This window comes from Macadamia integrifolia, unplaced genomic scaffold (assembly GCF_013358625.1).
Source record: "Macadamia integrifolia cultivar HAES 741 unplaced genomic scaffold, SCU_Mint_v3 scaffold155, whole genome shotgun sequence".
Classification (NCBI taxonomy): domain Eukaryota; kingdom Viridiplantae; phylum Streptophyta; class Magnoliopsida; order Proteales; family Proteaceae; genus Macadamia; species Macadamia integrifolia.
This window is the reverse complement of record NW_024868256.1, coordinates 293172-317946: the sequence shown is the minus strand read 5'-3', so window position 1 is coordinate 317946 and position 24775 is coordinate 293172. Positions and strand designations below refer to the sequence as shown.

Sequence of the window (24775 nt, the reverse complement as noted above, 5' to 3'; positions counted from 1 at the left end):
ACTTTTGCATAAAGAATTTGTTAAAAAAAGCTATTGATAACATGTATTATGCATAAACACTAAATTGAGGGTATTGTACTAAGAATTCAAGGTTTGTAGTTGTCCCATAAATGTAAAATCCTTGTTCCCAACATTGATTTTCACTTTAATTAGAGAAATATGGCTGACAGCAACTTTGGAACAAAAACCCTTCAAAAAATCGTGTTTTTCTGAAAAATTACCCATCTTGGCCATTATATGACCGTAGCGCACTGTATCGGTACATACCGATACTCATCGATACGTATCGTTGCTCACCGATACGTACCGATATATATATCGATACTCACCGATACATGTCGATATATACCGATACGTACTGATCAATACATACCGATACTCACCGATACGTACCAATACATACCGAAACATACATTTTATCTCAATTTTATATTTTCCATAGAGTTGTATCGAGGCATATTGTATCGTATCGATGTGTATTGGTGGTGTATTGATGCATATCGGTATGTATTGTAGGGGATATATATCGATACGAAAGGATTTAAAAATTTTATGTATCGTATCGGTGTGTATCGTATCGGTCGGCTAAATTTAAGATACGTATCGGAGGGTATCGTATCGGTATCGGAGATACTTGAAACCATGAGTAGACTCAAATGGTTCTTTCACTATATTCGGAGAAGCTGCAAATAGGATTGTTCCACCGAAACTTTCATTTTTGTAGTGGCTTAAAGTGAGCTTTCTTGAATGCACTTTATGACCCACTTTGTTTGCACTGGTGTACTTTGAGGCCAGCTGAAGTCCAAGTAGGTCATATAACTTCGTGGAAATCTTTATTCAAGATCATGGTGGTGTTTGTTCTTGACCCCCACCCCCTCCTTTTCTTTTTCAATAGAAATCCTTTTATTGATCCCCCCTTGTGACATCATGTTGTGGGACAATGAAGGTGGTTATAGATGTTGGGTGATACAATATAGTGTCCAAGGAGAGTCTTCTATCAATCCCCCCCCCCCCCGAATAAAAGAAGATTCTTTCTGTCATTTAGCGAGGGAGAGGCCAGGGAGGGAGCTTCCAGAATTGACCAACCGTCGATAGAAGATTTTTTTTGAGAAGTACTTCTAGACAGGCTATATTTTATTTCGCTTTCTTAGTCCCATCGGCGAGAAAGAAAAAATACCACTAACTGGCACCTTTTGAACTAGTCGAGTGGTAGCGATCAACTTTATACCAACAAAAATAGATAAACAGAGCAATTTTAGTAGCCAATTTGAGAAAGAGCTGCTAGCTGCTTGTTTGAAGTGCATGGGATGATTTTAATGCCAGTTATTTGGCGACGCTTCTAGGAACATCTGGTTTTCAGTGGGAAGGTGCTTTAAGAGAAGAACTTCTCATTTCTAGTGGGATACTGTCAAGTGTTCCGTATAGATTGCTTTCATAAAAGTAAAGACCGGGAAATTAGATGATTGCTTTTATAAAAGTGGCTGGTTTAAAGTATTGGACCGTATCGTATCGATGGTTCTAAATCTCCTCGAAATTTTGGTCGAAAATTCGAAATTTCCCAGTTTCAATATAGCCCGAGACGAAACCAGGGGTCGAAACAAGGGGTCGAAACCAAAATGTTACTGGTCTCGACCAAGGTTTGACGAAATTTCCCAAGTTTCACCTGGTTTGACCAAACTGGTCCAACTTATGCCTATATAAGTGATATGTTTGTCTGGAAACATACACTGCTTCTATATTTTGATATAATCTCTCAAGTTTTGTGTGTCTTGACCAAGAAAGGGGGAATTTGGCCATAGAACATCAATTTTTGCCCTTTTGCAATCTTCTTCTACTATCTTGCATTATCAACCCAGATCGACCTAGAGAGGACTTCTTAGAGCTTCAAGGTAAAACTATTGTTTCCCCAAACTTCTTTTTTTGTTCGAGATAGTAATCAGTATAGTAGGATTCTTTTAAAGCAACCATGTGTGCCACCTCCACATCCTCACAGTCTCAGTGAGCCATACCCTTAGTTGGAATACCTCCAACATGTTGATGATGGGTCTTATATGTGGGCGGTGATGAACTTTCAGAACAATTGGGCCCAAAACATGTCGTGGGATTCATACGCCTTCAAAGAATTGTCTATGACATCTGTAGTAGTATGCATCTTATGGATGCAGCAATGACAACTGCAGTGGTACGCACCTTGTGGATTGGAGCTGCCTAGAAATTCCTCTTGGTATTGAGTGGTGAGTGTTGTATGACTAATTTACTATCTAAGTTAGATGTTTTGATTGTTTTAATAGGTTATTTACATTTCTAGTATCTAAGTTATATGTAGACTTAGTGTGTATAAAAAATTAGCAAGGCTATTGTACAACATTATTCAATGTATAGCAAACTTGGGCTAACACCACAAGTACCATTTTGGGTGTTCTTTTGTGAAATAGTTCATGGAAAGCTAGAAAAGAGAAGAAGAAGAAGAAGAAGAAGAAGAAGAAGAAGACCGGAAAAACACTTTCTAGGGGTCGAAACCTAGGTTTCAATATCCCAGAAAAGTACCTTGTTTCCCTGAAATTTCTCTGGTTTCAACCTATATTTCGGTTTCACCAAGGTCGTAACCTGGTTGAAACTCAAGGTTTAGAACCTTGATCGATATGATACAATGCGATGCAATCTTATTTAAAAAAATGCCTGTATTGACCGATAAGGTCTGATACAGGTCCGATACAGTCCGTTACGGTCCAATACATATAAGATACACCTCCTTTAAACCTGTAAGACAACCATGAGTGAGATACGAAATTAAGAGCAACCGAAGGAACTTGAAACTTGTTTTTCACTTCGATATGAGTTAGTGGAAATCATTTAATATAAAAAATGACTGATCTTCACCATTTCAACAAGTTTTGGGGGCTTACGGTGTTCAAATCAAATCAAAAAGTGTTTGGAAAATTGCATAATATTAGCAATTGAGCATGCTTCATTTTATAGTTTCAAATATGTATTTGTGAATTGTTGAACCTGTGGTTTTACTTATGCATCTTCAAATGTTGATGCTCACTAGAAATGAGAGATTTTCTGAAATATTTGTCTTGTTTCTACAGGATCGATCACTCGACTTTCACGCGTTATGTGCACTTTATGCAGTTACTGGTACTCATTTTTCTGACAATATGCTTGAACGTATAATCAACTGTATAGTGTAGGCTCCAACGTTTTTTGGCTTCGTCATTCTTTACCCCGATTTTCTTCCTCTACAAACAAGGGTGCCATGCTTGAAATCAGAAAGAAGTAGCCTCTCTCTTTTTCTCTTTCATTGGTGAGGGGGTTGTCATCGTGATTTAATGACATTTTTTAGCAAACATTTTTGTTTTCTCATAACAATTAAACGAATCTTCAACAAGAGTTACATTGAAGGTGGTGTTGAGAGTGTTGTCAAACATCACTTTAAAATGAAAATTCCTATGCGAGTGATTGGGCTGACATAAAGAGTAAGCCCCAAAATGTTTAGAACAAGGACAATTTAAAGGGGGAAAAAAGAAAATAAAAATGGTATCATGAAAATCAAAACTAATAAATGCATGATGTTTGGATGTTAGTGATTGTGGGCTAGATTATTGGTCATCATACTTGTGCAGGTGATTCTTTACAGTCACCTTAGATCTGCATTTTGTTTTGTTACAACAATGCTAAACACAACCACGATCTTTGGTAAGAAACAAATATAAAGAAAGATATCAAGATTAATGGAGAATATTGGCACTTATCGCTTACCATATAATCTCCATGATTTTGATGACTTCTGTTTCAAATGATCCACCTTCTGCTAGTAGAATCTCCAAGATTTTGATTTGGTTATTTATTAGAGGTGAGGTACTGAGGTATGAAGACTGATGTTCATTTTTGTTTGCTAGTGTTTGAGAAAACTTAACGAGATAAATCTGATACCTTTCTTTAGGAGGTTTCTAAGTACCCTTTATAACTTGATTTAAGAATCTCATGCACTTGAAAGGTTCAAAAATAATGTAATAAAGAGAAGTGATTCTCAGTCATTGGAAGTTTGGAACAATGATGATGTGTACACATCTTGTCCATGTCATGCCTTGAGGAGAACACTTAACACAATGTCTATGGTGTTAGGCCTCTTTCATACTGATACTTGAGCCTCATTATCTAGTATACCTTATGATGAGGTAGGGTAGGCTGAAATAAATCAATACTGACAAACCTACAAAAACCAGAATCACAGTGAACCTGAAACTGACAGCTTATGACAGAAAATTAACAAAGCTTAACTCTCAATCCGCCCAACCAGTGGGACTGAAACTAAGGTCCAATGGAGTTCCTAATAGGTGGCTTATGTGTCTAAAATATCAAAGCAAGTTGACAGCTAGATTAGGTAAAACAGACATGGACAGGAATTAGATACTGAGAAAAACCAGAATTTAGCAACTTATTAGAACAGCCATGATTCACAAAATACTCATCAGATGCCTCTCAACTTCCAATCAAAGGTAGTACCATTAGAAGAGAAGACAACATCAAAATTTGGAGTCCATCCGATGGCTGGATTGTTCAAATTAGCAAGTTTCTTCTTACATCCAGAATTAGCAAGTAAGCATGGTTTAAAGTATCTGTCCTTATTGTGTTGTATCGGCCAATAGATTCAGATTCAATATGGACCGATACTATTCACTTTAAACAAAAAATGAAGTGTATCCAAACGCATTGATACATATCGGCCGATACACGACCGATACTCACCAATATATACCGATACTTAAGATTCGTATCTATAGAACCCATTTCACTTTCAAAATAGAGCTTGTTCTTCCCACTGACGGCACTTAAGTTTCCAAAATTTGTAGCACAATTGCACAATCATCTCCCTTTCATTATTGGAATAGAAAACGATTCAAAATCTACAATAAAACTGATGTTTAGATGATTGAAGCATAAAAAATATCCATTGAAGCTAAACATAGCGCAAGACAGTTAAGTTAAAAAAACTTGATTTTTTTTTTTTCCAAATCTCTGTTTTACTTTTGTTTTTTGCTATGTTTGAGTAGATTTAGGTTTAAAAAAAAAGTAATAAAAAAAAAATAAAAAATTGCTTAAAAAATAAATTATTGCATCAATTTGTTCATAGATTTTAAAATTTCTTAGAAAGTCGACAATAGGTTGTAAGAAACTTCATCCTTTATAAAAAATTTAATTGAATGCATTTGTTTCTTAATATGGTTTTCTCCATTTTAGTGTTTATGGATGATACATGTTATATATTGCTTATTTATGCTATTTTTTATGCAAAGTGTATTTCCATGTGTATCTTGACCACTTCCTTGGGTATCTTTGATACGATATGATACGCTTCAATATGTCTTTTAAAATGATTTGATCGTATCTCTTAAAAGTAAAGAGCACTAAACACCCCCATTTCAGTGGCCACAAGGAGGTAAGAGGAGTTGAACTCAGAACCACAAAAAAAAGAAAACTCCCTATTGCATAGGGAGTGGTTTGGTTGCTAAGCAAAAAAAAACAAAAAAAAATGAAGACGAGCTCTTTTCTTAACAAGACTGGCTTCTCCCTTGTCATCTCTTGTGTCTGGTTCAAGATTTTTTCCCATAGGACAATTTCTATTAGGGCCATAAATACTCAAATTGTTTATGGCACCTCTACCTCCCTTTGGCTTGATCATTGGCATCCTATTGGAGTTCTTCACTCGGTTAGTGCCGGAGCCATTTATAGTTTGGGGCTTTCCATATATTCATTGGTTGTGGAAATCAGAACTCTTGGTTCTTAGACCTCTCTAGTCGCGCTTTACCTCCCAACTCACTGTCGTGTGGAATTTTCTACCATACATTGCCAGTTCATGGTAGAGAAGAGAAGACACTACCTTATGGTCCTGCCTCTTCAAGTCTTTTTAGCTCCAAAGCAGCATGGGATTTTGTTTGGACCAGGGGAACTTTCTTAATGTAGGACTGATTTGAACAATCAAATTAGACCCAAACAACAGGATTTTGTAAACCAAATAACAACCAAGTACCCAATATACCAGCAATAACAAATCAGCAAAAGCAATAATAAATCAGCAGTCCATCGATCTCAGATCAGCAGTATTGATTAGGACAGAACAACAGTAATTAAATAAACATAACCAGGAGCTTCATATGACTCTTAGAGGTCCAAATCAACAGTAATAATGATACATAGTCCTAAGACAATAGTATAACAGCAGTCACAGCAATCGATTTCAATTCTGGACACAGCAGGTCACTAAAAGACAAGGATTCGGTGATTTTTAATAACTCACAACCATAGTTGTCATGGCATCGCCAAGGCGGCGATTTGGCGTCCTGACGGAAAAAGAAGTTCATGGCAGTGCTACGATTTACATGACTCACAAATGGCGGTCGCCATTGGCTGATAGGCGTCGCCATGACACCGCCATGGACGCCAGGTCACGCCTGATTCACTAGGCGGTCGATTTTTTGTAAAATGCAGGGTGATTTTGATAGGGCTATGTTGATTTTTGATGATTTGATGTTGCTTAATGTTGGTTTTATATGTTATAGGGTATATATTGTAGGCTTGTAGCATGCTAAATAACTTTAGAAAATAGGGGAAATAAAAAAGTAGAATACTAAATAACTTTAGAAAATAAGGAAAAAAAAATGACACATGGGCGATTTGACCGCCATGGCAACGCTATAACGGGCGATTCATCGCCAAATCGATTAGCCACCCCTCCACCGCCTTGGATCGATTTGACGCCGTGACAACTATGCTCACAACTGATTGGACAGAACCAGCCAGAAATTGGGTCGAACCCTGCTGGGACAATAGGGAACACTCGACCAAAAAACTGGGTCAATCCGACAACCAGATCTGGTTCTTCCAGTAGGGCCGATTGCTCTGTTTTGCAGAAAATTTCTGGGCAGAAACCGAATGGAACATACCTAGTTGCAGTAGTGTTAATCCTTGAGGATAGAGAAGAACTTAAAGAGAATAATAGAGCTTGAAGAAAACCTCCTAGACTTCACGCCCCAAGGAGTCGTTGGATCACACATCAACCCACACTTTGATCAAACACAAAGTAATCTCACAGGGAGAAGCAGCGACAGCAGCATATTTTTTATTCATCAAGTCATGAGCTATATTGCTGCCCTTCTCTTTATTTATAATAATGATGGGGAAGATTACAAATAATAGTAACTCAGATTTTAGAAATTAAGAAAGACTGAGTTACTAAAAACTAGTTACATGAAGTTACCAAAACTAAAACTGAAACTGTAAAATGGAAACTAGATCTGAAACTGAAATAAAAAACTACTTAGGACATGACTTAGAAACTAAATATATGGCTAAATTAGCAACTAAATAATATCTAATATCCCCCCATCACTAGCCCAAATCATGGGCTATCTAAGGCCAGATCTGGTCGACCCAGTCAGCCACTTGGGTCGACCTTCTTGGTCCTTCTCGTGTAGACCTTTGTTGGTGCTGCATCATTTCTCTTCTTGGCACTAGCTTGTTTGGTTCAGGCTTCACATGTATCGCCATAGCTTCACTATTTGGTGAGCTCTAGTCAGATGCCTTCCAACGCAGTCCTTCCTCATAAATCGTCAGATTCCAATCTTTCCTTGTGTGGTCTTTGTGGGTGGTGTAAGACTAAATTACTAAAGGGTAATCAGTCCTAGTAGGATCCTACACAAAAAGGAAACTTTTTATGCCGGCTCGATTGAGAGATCTACTGGTTGCAAGAAAAAGGAAACTTTTGGTGATTCTTAAAGAACTTGAGTTGGGAGTGTTGGATGATCCTCAAATTTGGATCAAGTGGTTCTCCTAAGGTCCTCAACAGACCCTCAAAATATTGCAACAATCAGAGATCTAGCCTGGAAGTTACGCACTCTAACATTCTTCCTGGGAAAACCCTGTAACTAAAAATCAATAGGTTGTGTGTGGGTCTTCTGATCAGCAATCTTAGAGGGATTAAATTTAACTTTAAAGAAAAAAAAAAAAAAAAGGAAGGAAGTGGGTGAGAAGAGATTGTAGAAGAAAGGGGAGAATGGCTATCTCAGCCTATGTCTCTCACCCTCAACTATCCTAGTTGATGAAACAAACCTATCTCAGATTTAGGAGTTAGAATTTCTCACAGAATAACTTTTCATTCATTGTGTAAAGCATCACAATCGTCTGAGGTTGTTTAAATAGTTTGACAACTAATTACAAAGAAAATGCAACTATGGAAAATGAAAACTGAACTCCTAAAACTTGGAGACTAAGAATCAAATGAACTGGCTAACAATAAAAGGAACCAAATAGGAAAGTAAATCTCCTAACAAAAGAGAACTAAAATATGAAATATGGACACAAATTGCTATTCATTTTTGCTTTTCGCATGAACAATATTTTCTGACTATTATTTTTGTCCTCTTCTTCAAGCTTTGATCTACATCAGTGGGACTGAACCGAAAGACATCGATCACTTGCTTTCTCCTTTCCTTCTTTCCTCCTTATTTGGAAATGTGCCCTAAAGACATGTTGGCCCAGGAGTAGGAGCTTCTCCCATTCCAGATAGAATGGATTGTGGATTGATACGAGATTTTCTGGGTCTTCGATTTGTGATATTGAGGGTAACCTCGACTTTTGTGCATAGTTTGCCATGGGAAACAGCACCAAGGCGAACCAAGGTGTTGAAGGGCTGCCTAAGCATTTAGGCGACAAGTTGACTACCTTAAGGCGAACAAGGCGCCTAAGGCGACCATGTTATTTTTTATTTTCTCTCTTTTCTAACATTATTTAGTATGCTACATACACCTTGTATCATAATAAAAAAATAAAATAAAAAAATAAAAAAAATCAACATTAAGCCACATCATGTCATAAAAAATTAACATTAGGCCACATCAAATCATTAAAAAATCAATATTTAGAGAAATGTTCTTGTTCTATAATAAGTTTGACTGGTTGAATGATTTTATTTTTACATGAGCCATTTTGTATCCGGTCAAACTTATTTTAAAGTGTGTGAATGCTGTTAAATCGCCTAAATGAAAATAATTTTATGGATATCAAACCAAAAGATTATTTTACCAAACTTTTAGTTTTTAGCAATGTTTACCATGATAAGATTTTTGAAATTTTAAAAATTGAGAAAACCCCAGCATTTAAAAGTTGAAAATTTCCCATACAACAAAAAAATCAGTTTTTGTTCTTGGACCGGGTGTTGACTTTTTATCCTTTTAGAATTTGATTTTTAAACTATTTTTATTGGATTCAAATAAGGGGTATTTACTTATTTATGAATAATATCTTAAGTAAATGAAATAACATATATGAAAACATTTACTTTACCTGAATTACAAATTCCTAGTAAGCCTTACAAGAAATTAACATCTAATAAAAATAGAAACTAAAGATTAAAATCTCAAAAACATCGGAAGCTATTGACAGCTTGTAACTCTCCCATGTCAACTATCCCTGTGGGCCCACAAAGATCTCCATGTGACTGCAGCAACCAATCTCTAGAAATTCCTCCACACAAGGGTCTATGGGGCTCAAAAAATCTGACACATATCTTCTTTAAGTGCTATTTGCTATCGGTCGATGGCTAAATGGGGCAGAAAATAGGCTTGACCAATGGGCTTAAGTATAATCAAAATATGGGTCCAATTATGGGCCTAACTATGACTTACGGTGATGGCCAGAAAAGGGGATGGTTTGGGCTGGTTTTCACTTAGCCCAACTGGACCAATTAGGGGCCATTTGGGGCTGGCCTTGTACTGCTTCACCTTATGCCTCAGCTCGGAAGGAGAAGACATAAACACATCCTCTATTTGTCTTTTTGTCATGTGCCTTTCTGATGTTGTAATTACTTGCCTTTGTAGTATAAATTATAAAGGCCAGATAAGTGAACAGTAGAATATTGCGATCTCGGTTAGGAGAAGTGGGGAAAGGCATCAGATTGTCTTGGTAAATAGAATCTGAAAAAAGCAGCAGAGTTCTGTCATGGCCCTCACAGGTAGATTTACCAGCACCATGGTGGTCTAGGCAACTAGGCTACCGAAGGCATTGGAGGGGGTGCCTAGGCACCCTAGGCTGATATGTAATGTAACAATGATAGCATTTCATTGCAATATGATATGATTATGATAGTAATGACCTAAAGCGTAGGACAAAATGTAAGCATATTCATAAAGGAAAAAGGAAGTAATAAACATAAATCGATGTAAACTCCTTAAGTATCAAAAAATTGATATAATATAAGGCATGCTGAACAATGCGATGCCTAGGCGTCCAAGGCTGTCACATTTCTTGCATGAACCAAGGCGTGCCATCACGTTTGACCCGAGAAGGTGCCTGAATGCTTAGCCGATGCCTTGACAACTATGACCAGCACACTCTTAAGAGGCTTTCTTTCCTTGTAGTTGGACCCTTTGATGCTTCATTGCAGAGGATCTGCTCTTCAAACCATAAGATCCATAACTACCAAGATTGTCAAACCCAATTATATATTCATTAGAACCTAGGAGCACTACCATTATCAATTCTGTGCACTCTTTCCTTGACATGGGATAAATTCTGGTCACAAAAATGACTGTTGGAAATTTGTGTCATAATGAAAAAATGTGAAAAATTAAAAACAACACAGAATCTACAAGATATGTCGCTCTAGAAACTGATGCATGCAACATTTTTTATGTACTATGTCATTGAATGCATTGAACTATGTTGGGATAAGGATTACTCGAGTTTGAGTTGTCTCACTAAATCTGGGGACTATCTCACAAATCATGAAAGCTATTTGTGTTAACTGTACACTTTTTTTTGTACTAATTACTGTAAAAGCCATCAATAGATCAGTGGAATTATTTATCTGCATGAATTGTCTATGATACTGTATTGTAATGTTGCTTTGTCTCAAATCCTTTGTTTCCTATCTTAGGATAATTCACTAAATCCCATTTTTATTTTGATTCTGTTGTTCACATCTTTTGCTCAGACGTAGCACTTGTGACATCATTAAGGGATGGAATGAATCTTGTCAGTTATGAGTTTGTGGCATGCCAGGATTCAAAGAAAGGAGTTCTAATTCTTAGTGAAGTAAGTAATGGTTTCCATTTTGTTTGTATGTGCTTCTTGAAATGATGCTAAGTTTTTATAGATGCTTTTTATTTTGTGTTTCATTCCAAAGCCTTAAATTGTTCACCTCTTACAAGGAAGTCATTTGAGTTTGGTGCCTATCCATTGTTAAAAATTTTGGTCTTTAATTAATATATACTATCCAAAATGTAAGGGACAGATTTTTCAGGCTTGAATCTCCCCCCCCCCCTAAAAAAATAATATTAAGCAATTGGCTGATTTTTTAACCAAAGGAATCGGTATTTTTCTGTTTCAAGCCCTCTTAAGCAAGCTTGGCATGTTTGATATCTATTCTTCAACAACTTGAGGGGGAGTGTTGGAATACTTGTTGTGAGGGTATGATGGGAATAACATGTTTTATGATATTTTGGGCATATGTATTTATATGTGGGGGTAAGGGAATCATTGCAAAATGGAATCGTTTACAGAAACCAAACAAACCATTCACTAATCGGTTCAAATTTGGTTCAAAAGTTAAAACTGTTTATTGAACGATTCGGTTCAGTTTTGAACTGATTAAAACCAATTAGAACCGGTATGCTAATTGGTTAAAAAACTGGTTAGTCTTGTCATCATATATATGCTCTATAGTCTAGTGTTTTGTACAGGATTTACACCATATAAATGAATTTCATCTATTTTTATTAAACAATCTGATCCAGTTTTGAACTTATTGAAACCAATTAGAACCGGTATGCTAATTGGTTAGAAAACTGGTTAGCCATTCTATAGCTCTCTAGTGTTTTGTAGATGATTGAGACCATACATAATTACATATGAATTTAATCTATTTTTATTTCTCATGTCACAATTTGATCTTAGATGTCGTGGTCTAGGCCTATCAAAAAATAGGTTTGTTCACGAATCACAATTGGGCCCATAGTTGTTTACTTGAATCGACAACAAAACCGAAACTGAAAACAATAAAAACCTCTTAACTGAAACCATTTAACCGGAATTAGTTGGTTTTGATTTTGATTTGAGATATTGGAACCATTTAAATGGTTCGGTTCTGGTTTCTACCTTTTATTCCTTGAAGTGAATCAGAACTAAACTGCTTAACTGGTACCTAACCGATTAACACTCTTATGTTTGGGGCATATATATATATATATATATATTTTTTTTGGTTTAAATTTGTAATATAGACTAGAGAAGGGTTGATCTTCTCTCTTCAGCTCTTATCTTCTTCCTCCTTTCATTCTCTTTTCTCCTCTTCTCTTTCTGGTTTCATCCAATATAGATTGCATCTGCAACTTTCTCGTTTGCTATTTTTAATTAAAAAAAAAATGAAACAAAGAAGCAATTGAAAATATATAATATAAATTATTTTCCATGAAGTAGAAAATTGAATGAGCTTTAAATAGAGCATGCTTTTCATTGACAGTGATATTTGATAAAATCAATTAGAAAATTATATTACACTTGCAAAACAGAAGACCCTCGGACAATTGTTTTGAAGAAAACCTCTTGTTCTGTCCCTTTTCAGGAGCCAATCCTCGACCAACATTTAAACTCAGGGTTGTTTGGTCTTATTAATACTGGAGATTTTCTCATAATATAGTGATTCATTTTATCTAGATATGCCAATATGTTGTTTGGTTTTTCTTGTAACTACTTGATGTAAAGAATATTCTATTATAAACAAAGTGATGTAGAATAATTGTTTTTTTTTTGGTATTTTCTTATGGTAAGCCCCAAGGAGAGTTAATCGCATGACCTCTTAGTTGTGAGGGTTGGTCCTTGCCAATTGAGCTAATTCCTTGGGTTGATGTGGCTTGTCTTGATAGACATATATCATGTGCATGAAGCAACTATACTTTCCTTGAGTTTCATTTTAAATGCATTATTCCTAGCTTCAATCTGTTGTAATTGGATATCAGGAATTGACCTTTGGATATGATTTCAACTACAATACTTTTTACTGTCTGATTAATAATTTTGTCATGTTCTCTAGTTTGCTGGAGCAGCGCAGTCCCTTGGTGCTGGAGCTATCCTAGTAAACCCATGGAACATCACAGAAGTTGCCAAGGCAATTGGTCTAGCTTTAGATATGTCTCCTGGGGAAAGGGAAAAGAGGCACCGTCATAACTTTACGCATGTGACGGCCCACACTGCTCAAGATTGGGCTGAGACCTTTGTGAGGTATGGGTAATTTATTGCCTAGAATTTCTTAGAAAATAAAGAATAAATTTTTAATGCTTTTTATTTGCTTATGTTTATCCATGATTATCTTGAATAATGCTTTTTTATTTTTAGAATAAATTCGTATACCATGTTTTTTCCTCATTTTCTTTGAGGGAAATAATTCTGACTGAATAAAAAATAAACCTAATGAGACTAAATATGGTTCTCTACTGAATGAAATTCAAGGTGATACATAATAATCTATAGGTCAGATCCTACGAGGCTACAACTAGCTTCTCTAACCTATCCCATCTACACCATTTCTGATTCTAATCAAGTTTTCTACTATATCTCCTTTTCTATATGCAGTCAATTCGGAACTGATGTTGAATTGAGATCATACTATGCATTATTTATTTTGCTTTCATATTTATGTCAAAGATATGGGGAGCATTTTTAAACACATTGGCAGTTATCTCCTTATCATGTATTGTCAAAAACTAGAAACTGAACCGTGAATCTGGAGACCAGTGGATCATCAGGGACAAAAGAGTTCTCATTCAGATTTTTGTTCTTGACGTTGTTATCATCTTTGTCTTTATGGAGAAGTTGGGGATGTGTCAGGGTGTCTAACGTAGTAGTTAAATTTTTCTAACTGATTCTTTGCCATGAAAGTGTTGTTCAAGACTCGAACTATCTCAAACAATTTGTGGTGAGAGTTACATGCCTTAAAGTAGTGGGTGCCCCAGAAAGGACTATCATTTGGCCATTGATGAAGGAAAAAGATTCAGTAGCAGACATGATCATGTGACGATCATTTGAAATTCTAGTGATTAACTGAAAATCACTGCCATTCATCCTTAGACACGAAACTGATCTCGTGGAGCTCAATGGATGTCCAGCGGTTGGGTTTATTGTCATGCAGATGATAACGCTTGATATATTCCTGCTTCTTCTGTAAAGCTTTTTTGTTGCTTATTTTTCTGAGATGTGTTTTTAATGCCATTGTTGTTTTTGCACATAGTGAACTGAATGATACCATTGTTGAAGCTCAACTAAGGACAAGACAGGTTCTCCCTTTACTTCCAGTCAAAGATGCAATAATGCAGTTCTTAAAAGCCCAGAACCGTTTATTGATACTGGTATGGGGTTTTTTTTTTTTGGCTTAATTGCTCATTCAAGCGATGAACTCTGGAATGTCAACATTTCTTCACTATATATTTTTCAACAAAGAGAATTTTTTGAACTCAAGTGGGCAGCAGTTTCCCTTGCTTGGTTAATGGATGAGATTGTAAGTAAAATACATGATTCTTTGATGCATACACATTGTTCTGGACTGGCTTAGCGGAACCATCATGTTGATTGTAGGACTTTTCTTAAATCAGATTGTAAATGACTTCTTATCGGATTTCAAGTTTAGGAAACAGACTCTGGATCTTCTTACTGTTACTTTCTCCTCAGTCGCATCTTAGCCTACTTTATAATTTATGGTCATTCCATTTTACACTACATTTTATGTTATGGCATTTGATTTTCACGATACATGATTCTCTGCATTTGTAATTAAAACATTTAAAATTTAATACGTTCTTGTCTTGTTCTAGCATACTGTTTCACATGCTTATACTCTTGTACCAGAAAGATACTCAACCTCAATACTGGATAACAAAGCTGGGGCTTGTTTCAACAACTCTTGTACTTGGTAGATGTTAGAAAACAACTGGATTTGTTTCAAAAAAATATGACATGTGCTAATAGTATTAATATTGCTAGAAATCAACCGAATTTGTTTCACCAAAATATAACATGTGCTAATTGTATTAATATTGCTTGTGGAATAGGATTTTACCCATTTTTCCTACTGACTTATGAGGCTTAAAGCTTAAAACGAGCAAGTGTTTTTCTTTTGTCCCTGCAGTTTGGTTTAAAGAAATCTAGTTGTAAACTGATCTGGTACCTACATAAACTAGGAACATGTCAAAGGGTTTTGTTCATGGCAACAATAGTATCAAGTAATATTCATATCTGATTCAAAGCTATCACTTTGATCCTGGAAAAAGATAACATCCTCCTAGGAATTACCGGGTGGGACATCATACTACAAAATTGAAGTTTTAGGTCAGGTTCATCTCTAATGTGCACCTAACCTGATCTATTAATTAATCATATTAGATTTTGTGGACCCAAAGCTTTAGGAGGTGGGGGCTCGGTTGAGTTTTAAGAATGGTCAACAGGTTGGTAGGTGCTGCTGGTAGATTTGCATGAGTTTTCAAAATAAGGTCAAAAGGTGCAAGTCACTCATGCTTATTTCACAAGTCACTTACAAACTAAAAATCCTGGTATCAAATGGAGCCTAAATGGAGAAAATTGAATCAAATTTTCCTTTTTGACTGTAGCATTCTTCTGTTTGGTGGAGAATTATGGTATTTTCTTGTTGAGATTTTTGGAAGTTTTTGGAGGACAAAATTGAAATTTCTGCTTTGAATGATTAAAATGTGTCTAATTCTGCTAGTTCAGCACTTTTTTGTGCTGTACTCTATTGAAGTATTCAGTTCCATGCTTCATGGTATTATTATGAATTAGTTCTAAATGCCTTTTCTTGATTGAAGTTAGCTACATTTAAGGGTTGAGAGTCCCTTGTCTTGATGACTGGTCATTGTTCCAATTATTCTCAAAATGCTTATGCTACAAAACTGCAGGGGTTCAATGCAACTCTAACTGGACCATTGGATACTCCTGGGGGAAGAAGGGGTGATCAATTTAAAGAAATTGACCTTAAATTGTACCCAGAGTTGAAAGAACCCTTAGAAATTCTTTGCAATGATCTGAAGACAACGGTTGTTGTTCTCAGTGGAAGTAAAAGGAGTGTCCTAGATGAAGTACGTACTATGTAATTTTCGCAATATTATCTTGTCTATTCATAATATATTATACTTCTGAACTAAATGACTATTTTGGCAGAACTTCGGAGAGTACAACATGTGGTTAGCTGCAGAGAATGGAATGTTTTTGCGTCTATTAAAGAAAGAATGGATGACAACGATGCCAGAGCATTTAAACATGGATTGGGTAGAGAGTGTGAAGGTGGTTGACATTAAAGTTCAAGTTGAACCTGTTATTTGGTGTCATCCAGACTCTTAAACTTGTGAGATTTTGACAAATTTTCAGCATGTTTTTGAATATTTCACGGAAAGAACACCTCGCTCTCATTTTGAAGTTCGGGAGACTTCACTTGTATGGAATTACAAATATGCAGGTATTTTATCAAATATGGTTTTTTTTTTTTTTTTAGATTATAAATTTTGTTGCTTACTATTGTTCAGTGCTTCAAAAGTGTGTCAACTTATTATGTGTGCAGATGTTGAATTTGGAAGGCTTCAAGCAAGGGATTTATTGCAGCACCTGTGGACAGGTCCCATTTCTAATGCAGCTGTTGATGTTGTCCAAGGAAGCCGATCAGTTGAGGTCAGATCAGTTGGTGTCACAAAGGTACGTTGAGTTCATGTAACTTCAAAATGGCTGGTTACATTTGCTTCTTGTTTAGGACGCTTAAAATAGAGATGCTTCTCTTCTCTATTGGATACATCATGCAGGGTGCAGCAATTGATCGCATCTTAGGAGAAATAATCCATAGCAAAAACATGCAGACACCAATCGATTATGTCCTGTGCATTGGACACTTTCTAGGGAAGGTATTTACTTTCAGTCTTTTACCTCTTAATACTCAACCTTTAATAATTTAATCTGCAGACGTGTTTAATCTTCACTGTAATTGAGCAGTGCATTCATGAATTGTTTGCAGGTATTTTTTTATTTTGGGTGGGGGGTGGGGAGGGGTTAATTGAAAAGGTGTCATTGTATCATCACATGTTAGTAAGACATCTAGACAATCCAGTTTTATCATTTTGATTCTGTTGAAGTCGATGTTCAAGATGTTAAAAATGTTTGTGTTCAAACTATATATAGGCGTATATGATAACATTGGTTGAGTCCTATTTCTCACAATGCCCAGTGAAGGTTAACACTTCACAATCTGCCATGTGGCAGTACATGGGTTACTCCGTGTGATAGGAGATCCTGCCACCAGTTTCTTAAGACCTGGCCTGGCCTGGCCTGGCATAGCCAGTTGAATGGGTTGACATACCACTCTGTTAGACTTGTCTTTTGCTATATAAAACATTATACACATAATTTATGGAATAATTAAAAAAAAAAAAAAGTACATAATGCGACTAGCAGACTTGAACCTTGAACAAAGTTCAATACGCCACTTCACCACTAGACTGTCCACACAATTGCATGATATATTAACTTAACTTATATTTATCTTATAATTTTAACATATAAATCCTTGAAAGCCAAATTTATCTTGACCATAGTTGTCACTCGACAAGGCGAACCAAGACGTTGGAGGGTTGCCTCAGTGCTTAGGCGCCAAGGCGCCCGCCTCAAGGCAAACAAGGCGACCAAGTGTTATTTTTTTATTTTTCCTCTTTGCAAACATTAATTAGTATGTTACATATACCTTGTATGATAAAAAATCAACATCAAGCCACACCAGGTCATCAAAAATCAACATTAAGCCACATCAAATCATAAAAAATCATATTAAGTCATAAAAAATCAACATTAGAGAAATTCTCTTATTCTATAACAAGTTTGACTGGTCAAATGTTTTATTTTTATATGAGACTTTTTGTATTAGATATAACACAAAACCAAATTTTCAACAAGTCTAAAATTACTTAATTCTAAGTTGTAATGACAGTTATGTTCTGGTCACAAACTTATTTTAAAATGCGTGAATGCTATTAAAATCGCTTGAATGAAATAATTTAATGAACATAAAAAAAAATATATATATATATATATTTTATTTTACCGGACTTTCGGTTTTTAAGAATGTTTTACCATGATAAGATTTATATTTTAGAATTGAGAAAAACCCAGCATTTGAAAGTTGAAAACCACCCCTACAACCAAAAACCTACTTTTTGTTTTTCAACTGGGGGGATGACTTTTTATCCTTTTGGAATTTGATTTTTAAACTATTTTTATTGGATTCAAATAGGGGGTATTTGCTTATTTAAATGGTATTTGGCATAAATAAGTGTCAAAATGTAAGGCGATAGTTGCATAGGCCCTAGGCAAACCTCCTGGATGCCAAGGCGGCTCCTTGGTGATGCCTTGACAACTATGATCTTGACCCATTTGAATCGGCTGGTTGAACCCATACTTTCTAAAAGTGGGTGAGGCATCAAACCAGAAGAGGCCTTGTTCTGGATTTGACCCGTCAAACCACGGTCTGATTAGGAACAAATAAAAGAATGGGTAATCTTTAAACTACTCAAGCACTTACCGCAGTGGTCAGTGCTTCTTTGCTCTATTGAGAGATTTCTGCTTCAATCTCCATTAGATACAACTTAAAATTTGATTTTTACCAAGCAAACCATCAAACTGTAGTGACTCATTTCTGAAACCATAAAGTTTTCAGAAACTAGATGGTTCGATTCAGTTTTTTAAATCAATAGACTTGGGATTTTGCTACAAGAAGTAAGTTACATTGATTTTCTGCTATTTTGCTTATTAAAAGAAGGAAACAAAGGCCTAAAGTGAAGATCAAACATGAATCATACGCAATCCAAACAGGTTTGTTGTAGGAATCATCATTAATCAGGATTGGTTTCGGGTGTTTTTCTATTCGAATTGGCCGATTTGACCAATTTGTTTCCGATTCATAGAAACTTCAAATACAGTACTTGGTCTTGGTCTTTGCAAAAATGCATTTACGCTCAAATGTTAATATAATACTTGGGACATCAGGTCAGAGAGAGACCTGGCCCGTGAAAAGACATTTAATGGGGGGTGTGATGGATACATCGCTAGAGGGGGAATAAAAAGCAAGTAGCTAGCTTTATGAAAATGTAAGCAGGGAGAATTTATTTCCACCAAGAAAAGTAAAATTAGATTTGCTTACATTTAATGAAGATTCAAAACATGATATAACTTTGTCCTCTTACTAAGTTTAGTAAGTCCTGTGTCACCTCATAATATGAATTTCTACTGTATCCATGATTTGATTTCCTTGCATTATGTATATTCTGTGGAATGCGCATATATCTACTCTGTGTTTGCCTTTTTTCTTCTTCCGTTATATTGATAGAGGCATGGACAGCATGGTGGATGCCTCTCTGCCTTTTGGCCATACATGTGAATTAGAGTTCTGGGTTTATTGCCCCACGCAGTCAACAGTGACCCCACAGAATATTCCAATTCAACTGGATTCCTTACCAAAACCAAAAGATGCACTGCTGAATCAACAAAACCTGGTCATTTGGTTTCCTTCTTCATGCTTCCCTACAACTGTTACTCTGGTCAGTGATATGTGGACTTTGCAAACACCTCTATAGGTTGAGTACCCAAAAAAAAAAAAAAAATGTAGGCTTGATGTAAACCTATGTTGGACCCCAAAGATATATGATTCAAGAACTGGTTTATATCTTACAATACAAAAGATGGTATAGCCATGGTTTAAAGTATCTCCGATATCGATGCGATACCCTCCGATATGTATCTTAAATTTAGCCGACCGATACGATACACACTGATACACTACATGAAATTTTTAAAATCCTTTCGTATCGATATATATCCTATGATACACACCAATATACACTGATACATCACCGATACACATTGATACAATACGATATGTACCGATACTCTATGGAAAATATAAAATCAAGGTGAAATGTACGTTTCGGCATGTATCGATCGGTACATATCGGGGAATCTCGATATGTATCGATCGGTACGTATCGGTCGGTACATATTGTTGAGTATCAGTACATATCGGTGAGTATCGGTACGTATCAATGAGTATCGGTATGTATCGGTATGTACCGATACAATGCGCTACGATCATATAATGGCCAAGATGGGTAATTTTTAAGAAAAAAATACGATTTTTTGGAGGGTTTTTGTTCCAAAGTAGCTGCCAGTCATATTTCTCTCTAACTAAAGTGGAATCATGGTTGGGAACAATGATTTTACATTTATAGGACAATTACAAACCTTGAATTCTTAGTACGATACCCTCAATTTAGTGTTTATGCATAATACATGTTATCAATAGATTTTCTTAACAATTTTTTTATGCAAAGTGTTTAAAAAAGTGTTTCTTATACATTTATATGCGTATCTTTAGCGTATCGCCGATACGATACGATATGATACCCTCCAATACGTATCTTAATTTTGGCTGACCGATACAGCGACCAATACCGATACTTTAATCCTTGGGTATAGCAACAAGGTACTGTTCCCAGAAGAACATAACTAATATTATGTTATGAGCATCTATAGTTTGATGTGTTACTCCAGGAAATTAGGGAAGATTTATTTTGTATTTGCTCTTCAATCAAGCAACCAGTTTAAGTAGTTTGCGAATACTCACAATGCTGCTTGAGTTTTTGTATCATAATATGCTTGGCAGCAGTACTTAACACATCTTTGCTGCATCTTTGCTGCTTTAGGATGAAGACATCTATACATTTTTTGAGCCAGAGCTTCCATCAGAACCATCAGGTGCTACAAGAGCCAAATTATCTGATGCAGTCAAGACATCTGTAGACAAACGATCTTCACCGAAGGTTCCAGTGAGTAAACCAGGGCCAAAGGTATCCCATGGTAGGAACCATCGGACGTCTGTGTCCAATGAGAAGATAAGCAATCTTACCAGTGGCAACATGTGGCGGTCACCAAAGGAAGGTATATCTTGGCATGAGTGTTCTGTACTGGACCTCAAAGGAGAGAATTACTTTTCCTGCGCTGTTGGGCGTAAACGCTCAAATGCACGGTATCTCCTTAACTCGTCGGATGAGGTTGTCAAATTTCTGAAGGATATGACTGTATCACTGTCTTCAAGTTGAAGACAATAAGCCTTCACTGTCTCTGAAGCTCTTTCTCCAAATTTTAACAATATAACAGCTAATTCTCAAAGGCATGGCAGCTTAGTTTCTTTTTATTGGCAAATGTGAGTTGTCCCCTTTACCTTGTCTCTCCCTTATCCATGTTAAATGATCTTCTAAGTCTGAAACTCTTGCAGTTGCAGTGGCACGTGTCCTGTCCTTGATTAGTTTGTCTGTCCAAGTTCTGTGGGACTCACTATTAAAGTGGGAACCACCCATGTATGATTGTGTGCCCTACTTTACAGGAGAATAGAAAAAAAAAAAAATCCCTACACCCATCCATTCATGATCGTCCTGAAGCAGCCCCAAGACTTTAAACATGTCTACAACCCAATAGAAGATAATCAAGCAGTCAGGTTTAGTCTCTGTGGAGTTATATAGTCCCACATTGGTTATGGATCGGTAAAGGAATAAGGAATCAGCTCACGAATCGGTCCAATTCAAGATAACGATTAGGGTCGGTAGAAATCGGGATGAATGTTTTCTGATTCTGATTCCCGATTCTTTAAGCCATGTTTGCTTATGAAGGGTTGCAATCTAGAAGTTCATCGTTTATAGTGCTAATTGTTCTTCCCTATTCCATTGTGTGTTGCAATCTAGAAGTTCATCGTTTATAGTGCTAATTGTTCTTCCCTATTCCATTGTGTGTATTGTATCCCTTATTAGCATGGTTGTGCTGATGTTATTGGTGTTCTATTATCAATTATACTTCCAATCTACCTTGTTTGCCTTTATGGATATTAATGTGATTCTATATGTTTCTGAAGAAATTGGTGGCAAATGGCTTTGATCTTGTGGCTGTAAGGGTGTTCAAAAGTATGTGACATTCAAAGACCAGAAAATAAGTACTGTTTTGATAAATGATTGATTTCACTAATTGGAATCATTTTATAATCTGTTTGGTTTCAATTTCTGCTACTAAACCATGAACCAATTCGATCCGAACCATTAAACCTGAAACCAAACTGTTTGACAACCTTCTGTATAACCTCAAAGTTATCAACCCAATTCTCTGAGGTCTTAACAATGTATATAAATATTGGAATGTCCAACTCAAATTCTGAATGTAAAAATGAATCATATACACAATGCGAAAAAACGAACAAAAAGAGGGATCAGATGATCACACAATACAAAGATTTGTGTAGTTTCGTAAGGTGCTTACACCCACACAGAGATGAGAGCAATTTTCACTAATAATAGAGAATGGGTTACAAGTTCTCTGCCTCATGCCTCTCTTTGTTTATAAAGAATTTCTAGAACCCGGAGAATATCGCAACAATTTAGAAGGAAATAAACATATACAAATTTCCATAATAACGAGGGATGTAAATGGATTGGATTTGGATCAAATTCTGATTGTATCTAGATATTTTTTGAATGGATAGGGATGCAGATTGAATTCGGATTTTCGAATCTTACGTTTACTCTCTAACTTGTGTAATTCGGACCTTCAACCTCCCCCCTCCCTCCTCAATGAATACGATTTGCTCTTAATCCACCTTTTTCAGTTGACTTGGCTGTGACATCCAAGAATACGGTAAGTACCATACTCACTTGGGAGATCGGTGAGGTGTCCCCACCAAGAATATGGTTAGTACCAGGGGGTTTGGGAGATCGGTGAGGGTATACAAACTTTAGTCCCACATCGCCTAAGGAGAGATTACTAGGTTAGTTAATAACTTCTAGCCTCTTTAACATGATACAATGTGTTTTAAAGTCTTGAGGCCCATGGACCAAAGAGGACAATATTGTGTAAGGTTAATGAGACCGTGCAAGGGAGAGATTACTGGCTAGTTAATAACCTCTAGTTGGATACCTTTAGACCGAATAAATTTACGAGCTCGACCTTCAGCATTGAAGGTATTAGTTGAAGGGAGCTCTTCAAGTACATAAAAGTGCAATTCTCTAGAACTTGCAACAATTTCAGGCATGACCACATGCAAAGAGTAATTGATGTGAAGTTGTGAACCTTCTTCTCGTACACATTTTCCTTTCATTTGAATCAGCTGATAGGAACACTTGAGGATATACTATAGCCTTTTAGATATTATAAATTCTAGGTTTGACTTTTGCCAGTGGAGATATTCCTATTATAGTGATGACCACAAAGTGGAAAGAGCTGCTACAGCCTACTAAGTAAAAGATCCTTGAAAAGATTTCATTAAAATTGTCTCTTTGAAGCAGTGCCCTCTACTTTTGGTTAGTTCTATCCAAAGATTATTCTTTTCTCCTTTCGAGAGAGAGGTTGGTTTGAGAAGCAGACATTCCCTTTCCATCCAAAGATTCTCTTCTCCTTTTGAGAGGGAGAGAGAACTATTGGATAGGTTTTTTATTTTTTATTTTTTGGTAATAGAAAAGGGTGTTTTAAGTGATCATAGTCTCTAAGCCGAAGCCCCCATAAGCAAGTAGTGCTTCCGTAGGATCAACAAGCGATTATAAGATATACCGACTTAAACCCACAATCAGCCAACTCGAGTGATGATTCTGAAGAGTCAAAATATTGCGATGAATATGACCACAGAAAAATTCTCTCGCACCCAACTTAAGTCACGAATGTGAAAGAGATGCTGTAATTGCTAACAAGCAAAGGAGAATACCGACAGATATATTCAATAGAGCCATCCAAGAGATGCTGTAATTGCTAACAAGCAAAGGAGAATACAGACAGATATATTCAATAGATCCATCCAAGAAGATTACAATAAAGAGTGGTTAACACCTATTGCTCCTTTTTTAGTGGTCCATTTGAGATGGATCATACTATCTATCTCCTTTGAACAATGGCATTCAGATTTAAATTTTGGAGAGAAGTGAACTTCAACTTCAAGAACGTCTATTCCATCACATCCCATTATCCCATCCTTCCAATGCAAGTTGCCCATGCGAGTCCTAGTAACCTCTGAAAAGAACCCTTCTAAACCCTAATATCTAATGAGTCATGGATATCTACTTCTAAGCTCCACTTTCTTGTTTTTTCATCCTTGGTCCTATAGCTATTCCTTCAGTTTATCGTTTAGTTTAGACTGGAAAGTTGGCTAGTCCTTAAGGCTACCATAGAGTTGACAATTAAAAAAAAAAAAAAAAAAAAAAAAAAAATGAAGAAGAAGAAGAAGAAAAAAAGTGGGTAGCCAAGTCCCGGTGGTCCAAGACAAAAAAAGAGAAGAAGGGTTTGCTCCGTGCAATAGCAACCGTGAGAATGAATGATGGCTTGGAGGACCTAGTTTTACACTTTTATTCAAGCGATTAGTGACACAACGATTGCAAAGGCTTTGGAATAGAAGGATGAAGATTGAAAAGGATTTTTATACTTGGGTTTCAAGAAAACAGTTCACTGAAGGGTTTTTTACGAGAAAAAAGACAAAAAAAGAGAAGAAGGGTTTGCTCCGTGCAATAGCAACCGTGAGAATGAATGATGGCTTGGAGGACCTAGTTTTACACTTTTATTCAAGCGATTAGTGACACAACGATTGCAAAGGCTTTGGAATAGAAGGATGAAGATTGAAAAGGTTTTTTATACTTGGGTTTCAAGAAAACAGTTCACT

The 24775-nt window shown here is 36.3% G+C and overlaps 1 protein-coding gene across 10 annotated transcripts in view; it reads left to right on the top strand.

Annotated features, from left to right (window-relative positions):
- The window catches only part of LOC122064195 (alpha,alpha-trehalose-phosphate synthase [UDP-forming] 1-like), a 39032-nt gene extending 17738 nt beyond the window's left edge, over window positions 1-21294 (top strand). For all 10 annotated transcript variants that reach the window (XM_042627920.1, XM_042627916.1, XM_042627919.1 and 7 more), the window contains 10 exons: window positions 3093-3141; window positions 10994-11094; window positions 13091-13278; window positions 14285-14402; window positions 15960-16139; window positions 16222-16344; window positions 16429-16516; window positions 16619-16749; window positions 16854-16952; window positions 20796-21294. In XM_042627920.1, coding sequence (XP_042483854.1) covers window positions 3093-3141; window positions 10994-11094; window positions 13091-13278; window positions 14285-14402; window positions 15960-16139; window positions 16222-16344; window positions 16429-16516; window positions 16619-16749; window positions 16854-16952; window positions 20796-21191 — 1473 coding nt within the window. In that variant the 3' untranslated portion in view covers window positions 21192-21294. The remainder of the gene's footprint in view (window positions 1-3092; window positions 3142-10993; window positions 11095-13090; window positions 13279-14284; window positions 14403-15959; window positions 16140-16221; window positions 16345-16428; window positions 16517-16618; window positions 16750-16853; window positions 16953-20795) is intronic.
- Window positions 21295-24775: the final 3481 nt, after the last annotated feature.